This window comes from Barbus barbus (genome assembly GCF_936440315.1).
Source record: "Barbus barbus genome assembly, chromosome: 30".
Classification (NCBI taxonomy): domain Eukaryota; kingdom Metazoa; phylum Chordata; class Actinopteri; order Cypriniformes; family Cyprinidae; genus Barbus; species Barbus barbus.
Genome location: NC_136758.1, coordinates 1719003 through 1725488, shown reverse-complemented (window position 1 = coordinate 1725488; position 6486 = coordinate 1719003). Strand labels below are relative to the sequence as shown.

At 38.1% G+C, this 6486-nt stretch overlaps 1 protein-coding gene across 2 annotated transcripts in view; it reads left to right on the top strand.

Moving 5' to 3' along the window:
• Positions 1 to 540: 540 nt before the first annotated feature.
• LOC306850188 (steroid hormone receptor ERR2-like) overlaps positions 541 to 6486 on the top strand; it is an 89515-nt gene continuing 83569 nt past the window's right edge. The window contains exon 1 of one of the 2 annotated variants that reach the window (XM_079385680.1): positions 541 to 835. Coding sequence is in view for 1 of the 2 variants with exons in the window: in XM_079385679.1 (XP_079241805.1) it covers positions 3974 to 4023 (50 nt within the window). In the remaining variant the exon portion in view is untranslated. Of the gene's footprint in view, positions 836 to 3636; positions 4024 to 6486 lie in introns of those variants that run through there. The other variant, XM_079385679.1, reaches the window with a different exon arrangement.

Sequence of the window (6486 nt, the reverse complement as noted above, 5' to 3'; positions counted from 1 at the left end):
TTTAAAGGCGATTTTCTCAATATTTAGATTTTTTTGCTCCCTCAGATTCCAGATTTTCAAATAGTTGTATCTCAGACAAATATTGTCCTATCCTAACAAACCAGACATCAATGGAAATATAATTTATTCACCTTTCAGATGATGTATAAATAATAATAAAAAAAAAGTTTTGTGGTCCAGGGTCACACAGGCCTACCTTTTTATGTGGCCTATCTGACTTTAATAAGTTATAATAATAAGAAATAAATAAATAAATTACTAACATTTAAGACTAGCCTAAGCACAGGTTTAATTGTTAACATTTATTTTAAATACATTTTTCGATTTATTCGACATACATTAATTCGAAAATGATTTTAAATAAAATCCTACTCCACTAACGATAAATCAGTTTTACGCGAGATTTATAGGTTAGTTTTAATCCAGAATACCAAAAATAAGAAACTTTCAACAGCGTTTTCAATAACCGCGAAAGTAGTTTAAAAGCGGCTGAAATATCTGTCGCGTGAGCAGGTAACCATAGCAACAGTAACCGTTGGAGATTTCCGTTACGATCAGTATCTAACAGAACACCGATGAGACTGCTAGCATTTTTTATTTCTCACTTAACATCACTTTTACATTTGTATTTAAACAATTTTAAGACTTAAATATATCTGTGGCAGATGGGACGTCTTATAGGCTATGTATCTCTTAAAAGTTGTTGTTCCATGAAAGCGGCAGGCCTCCTGGGTCAGCGGCGGGAGGAGGAGCTCATACAAATGCGCGTCCAGCGGCGCTCCGCGTTAAACGCTCGCAGTACGAGATGGAGACGCACCTGAGGACGAGTCTGCAGGTACACTCAATATCTCCTCTTTTCTGGAACATTACATCCTCAAACATCTCTTCTGTCGTCTTTCTCTTGCTCTCAGTGAACGTTTAAAGCGTCTGTTGGGAACTTTCACACACCGTTGTGTTTTACTCACATCTGTCACAGCTTTATCGATTAGCTTTAGCTTGATCTCTTGCGTTAGTTCGTTTTTAAATATGTTTATAACACAACTGAGAGAATCACACACCGAAAGCTACTGAAACTAAACTCTGTGTCCTTTTCTCTTTCTCTCGAGTAAGTTTTCATGCTGTAGGTTTAGTCAAAATTGTCCTCAGAAGTTAGCTTACATCTCAAATTATTCATATATTATAATGAAATTAAATTCTAAAAATGCTGTTTTCTTGTAGTGTTATAGCTATAGAAATCAATAGAAATCTGGATGAACGTGTAACGTTAATCAGACAAATTCAGAGAAAAATCAGTTAGGAATAAAGCAGTGCTAGATAAACACTGATCAATAAAACAGCTGAGCGCTTCATATAGAGACTAATATACACATGTACATCTTTACTGACTTTATTGTGATGAATTTAATATGACAACAGGAAACTGAGAAGAGAATAATAACTACAAAAACTAAACTATTACTAAAATACTTGCTTGTACAAAGTCATTGATAATAAATAGACAGAATGACTTTGAAAACCTTTATATTTCAATTCTAAATATGAATCAGCTTTAGGACAATTTAGTTTTAAACATATCTAGAACTTGTTTTAAATGACTCAGTGCATTATGATGTGCAGTTTGTTTTCTCAGCGCAGAGGCACATGAGATGTGTGTGTGGCTAAATTAAATCTAGAGATATCTCATCATTTAACACAAGCACAATATCAGCGTTTGATATCAAATCCTGTGTAACATAAGACCAGACCTTAATAAGCATTCCAAAGGGATTGTACGCAAATCATATGGATTAGGTTCGTGGATGAATGACCTTTAATTCCATGTTTTTCAATTAAATTACTGTATGTTCCTGAACCCCAGAGACATCAATCATCTACTCCGTATCAGCCACATGACGATGATGATAGAATTAAAAAAAAGCACATGCAGATTCTCTCACAAGTGTTTTTACGCTCATCTTTGTATTTTGTTATTGGCTTGTTATGTGTCTGTAAGAACTGCATGAGCACAGGCATCCATATATTGAACTGCTGTCACAGAAATGAGAATATTTATTACAGTTACAGGGAACACAGAGGTTATTGCTCTTTTTTAACAGTATTCTGACGACATATGTATTTGATTTACACTCGTTTTGTCTGTCCTTTAATACATGAGCATTCAGACTCTGGTGTCTCACTGAATGCATTGGGTTTGAGTTTTGAGGATTGCAGTGAGTCCTGTGATGATCAATAGGGCTCGTGTGATGTTTTAGCATTGATTATGGAAACGCGAGCCGCTGAATAGAGCAGGGCGGGGATCAGGAGTCGTATGGAATCACAGGCATATGTCGACCAATAAAAATACACAAACCAGCTCACCTAACATCTGAATGATGGAGACTCATCAAAATGATTTATTTTGCAATGCATATCTGTTACCCAGCATGCTTCAGCCATGCAAGTGTGTGTGTGTTTTGTGAATTTGTGACACTCAGGCAGCTGTTTAAACTGGCCACTTGTCATGCGTGTGCTTTCGCTATGGCTCTCTTCTGATTCTCTGCTTATAAAATGCAATAGAGAGCAGAGGAGCGTGAGCGACTGTGAAACGCTATATCTGCATTCTCTGCATTCTTCAAGGCTTGATCAACACCGAGACTCTGGTGATTATAAAGCTTCGCCCGCCCCAAGCACAGACAGCGATTTTATGCTTCTGAGTGTCCGCTCTGTGACTTGTGACTTGAACAGTCCAGCACAAAAAAGTAGAAAAAAATTTAAAGTAGAAAAAAAACAAAATTTGAAGGGATCATCAGTGCGATTGTTATACTGCATGTCAGATTTGTCAAATACATCTCTCCTGTTTTTAATGTTTAATTTCACATAACATAAAAACATTGTCATTTTAACCAATGCATGTGTATTTCTATTTTAATTTTAATAAAAACAAATAAAAAATCTTTTTAAGCTTGCAAAATAATAAAACAAGTGCATCAAAAGTAAATTGTAACTTAGATAATGTTACTGTAACATTACCACTTTTACAGATTTCATAAAAGTGGACTTCTGAAAATGATTTTATATATACACATGCTTTTGAATATCATTTTGCATTTAACACAAGGTGAGCACTAGTTTATTAAAGATTTTTAATGTAATTTGTTCCCCCTTTTTTAGAAAAAATGCTTTTCAATAACATTTTACAGTTGCTTTAATATATATATTTAGTGTTTTATGAAATATATTTTACATTACATTTGTAATTTTACATTAATTTACAGTAGTTAAAAAAAACATGTTTTGAATAACATTTTATAATTAACACAATAGGTAGATGACAACAGATTTTTCAAACTGTCATTGTAAATAACAATCCTGTTCTAAAATAAACAAAAAAGAATAAAATAGGATAATAAAAGGTTTCCTCCTCAGACAGGACAAATAAGTAGAGATTTATCCGTGTGGCTTCATGTATATTTGCTTCAGGCTGGCTGCTTGTGTGTGCGATGTCTGTGGGAGTATTTCAGCACACTGCACATCAGCCCCGCCTCCTGCTGTTTCCCCTCCCCCTCTCCAGTGTAGCCCCGCCCCATCAGTGTGCTGAAACCCCGCCCCGCTGAGGCAGCAGCCAACAGCAGCTGTTCCATATTCATCAAGCTCTTCAGTCTTAAAGAGGCCGACACTGAGCATGCAAACACTCATTTCTGCCTCTCCGCTGCTCACACGCTCATCGTAGCGCACTCTCCTGTCTCCTCGCTCGCTCTCTCTCTCTCTCTCCGCTTCACCCCGACCAGCCCCCCCCCCCCCACTCTCACACACACACACACACACACACACACACACACATGCGTACCTGAGCTGGCGGTGGGCTGCGCTGCTGGAGGGGCTTTTCGCCGCAACTTTTCTGAAGGTGCTTGCTCGTGGTTTTGGGGGGAGAGGCGAGTGTCCGGCGTCTCCTCTTTCCTTCTTCTCTTCCTCCTGGAATGCTAAAACTGGGCTGATGGACATTTCCGAACTTTGCATCCCTGATCCTCTCAGCTATCATAACCAGTAGGTGCATCTTCCTCTTTCACGCACTAACACCGCTTCCTGTTTTTAGCGTCTGTCTTTCTGTTTTTCTTCTTCTTTGCATGCCGATAGCACAGTTTTCTTGCGCTGGCTGAACTTTCTGCTTCTGCGATAGAGATGCGTTTTCATCTGCATGGACGCAGTGTTACTTTCCGCGGAAATTTATGTTCCTAATGTCAGCAGAGTGAGGTTTAGAGACACTTCTTTTCTTCTGCTTCAGTGTAGGTTGTTTGTTTTGTTGTAGTGTGTTGCGTGACGCATGCATCCCAGCGGTCGGACGCTCCTCTAGAGCCGTTTGTGTTTGGAAACAAGTCTGAAGAGTTCAGGCAGGACAAAAGGCACAGGACGGATGTTTGCTTATTAAATGAATGAGAGAGGATGCGGTGAAAGAAAGGTCTTTTGGATGGTGGAGTGGCCCCAGAGGAGCGGCTGAAGGGGTCCAGGTGTCCCGGGGCCGTCTGAGATCGCAGCTCGCGCCATGCTGTGCAATAATGCGCTCGCTTTAGAAAGACTGGGAAGGTGCAACTTACAGAAGATTTACGCTTGTTTTTTACCAAAATAAAGCTGCTTTGACTTTTATTATTTTTTATAATTCAGCATGAAACAGTTTTTCTCCAAATTATCTTGATGCACATCTTTATTTTGCATTTGAATATTATTATTTTACACAGGGTTTTTAAATTATCTATTGACACGAACGGTCATCTGTTCTAATTTAAAACAGCACCGTATAAAATCAATCAGTAAATGGCTGCGTTCTGCTTGGATTATTATAAAAAATAAAATTAAAAGATTGACCAAAAAGCGCAATGTGTGTTGATCCACCGATGGATTTTTGATTATGGATTTTTTCATTTACTCTCAGTAACGTGTCACACCAGCAGCTCTGACATGGGTCGACTGTCTCTCTGTGTGTGTGTGTTTTTGGGTAAATTAGACTAGATTTCATATTGCACACTTTAGTCATCTTAAACACACATATTTTAAGCTGCTTTGTAGTTTTACACTAAGACGGATTACAAAGGTTCAATAGAGCTTAGCTGCCCTGACACCTCCACGCATGCATTTCCACAGCCGCGTTTGCCATTAGAAAACCTTTATTTAGAATTAGTTAGTCTCAAATGCGTTTAAAACATTTATATTTAAAATTCATTTTGTACAAATGATTCTAGCTCCACTGAAATTTTACAATCTGAAATAGTGCAAAACTACAGTGAGATTTTCTTTAGTGATACTTTATTTAGTGATTTAATTATTATGAAGACTTTTTAAAATATTTAAAATATACAAAATATTTTTTCCTGATTTATTTGCTTGTCATTAAATATGTGTCTCATAAATTTGACCGTCACTGCTGGTTTGTTGCTTAAACACCATCATGTTACACTTTTATTTGACCTACTGTTAATGAACCAAATTATTTTAATGTAGTAGTGATATAATTATATCTCTTAATCTCTTTGCCTAGAAAATAATAAAAAAAAACTTTTTTATTATGTATTAAAAAATGTTAACACACATCTGCTGATGCATTTCAAATGTAATATTAATATAGAGTGTTTTGTGTGAGTGTGTGTGTGTGTGTGTGTGTGTGTTTGGAATAGAGGAACCTATTTTAGGTTTTTGACTGGCCTTATTGTGCATCTATACGTTTATTTGTTTTATTAAAAAATCCACATAATTTAATTTTAGTTAGTTGAAGCACTTGCAAACATATTTGCAAACAATATTTCAACAAGTGTGTGTTTTCCATTTTAAAATGAGCATGAAGAGCGGCTGGCTGCTGCTGTTGATTTACTGATGGGGTTGTATGTGTGTGAATTGAGTGTCTGTCACACACACTGTCCTCAGATGCACCGCAGCACTGGATTCACAACGAAACGCCACCAGTTAGTGTTTACTGGCACGTGCGGTGAGATTGATGCTGCTTTTGTTTGTAAACTGCATGCTGCGTGCTTCAGGATTCATGTGTAGATCTGAGGCACTCGGAAATGTGGCGATGCAGGTCACTTTGACGTCTTCTTTACTCAGCTGGGATATTCAATATGACCCGGAGCGAAGACTGACTAGACGTATTCTCGCTCACTGCGGCCTCATTTCAGGCTCTCGGTCGGGATGACAGCTGGATTACGTTCGTATGCAGAAAACCTCCATAAGCACGGCCAGACAAATTCAATTGAACAATTGTTTGACTTCATTACCGAGTTGGCGGATTGAGCGCATAAAGCGCGTATCTCCGGCGTTTCCGTTTTCCCTCTTCCGTTTTATCGCATTAGATTGGGAAAAAAGCAGCTGTGGGAATTGCATTAGTGCATCTTAAGTTAAAAGCTCGGCGCTCTTTGAGCAAGTGTTTCAGTGCTGTTGGGTTAATCAGATTTTTGCTGTCTGTGAGGAGATGCTATCGCGGGTAACTAAAGCGGCCGGCTCTGACACTATCCAGATGGG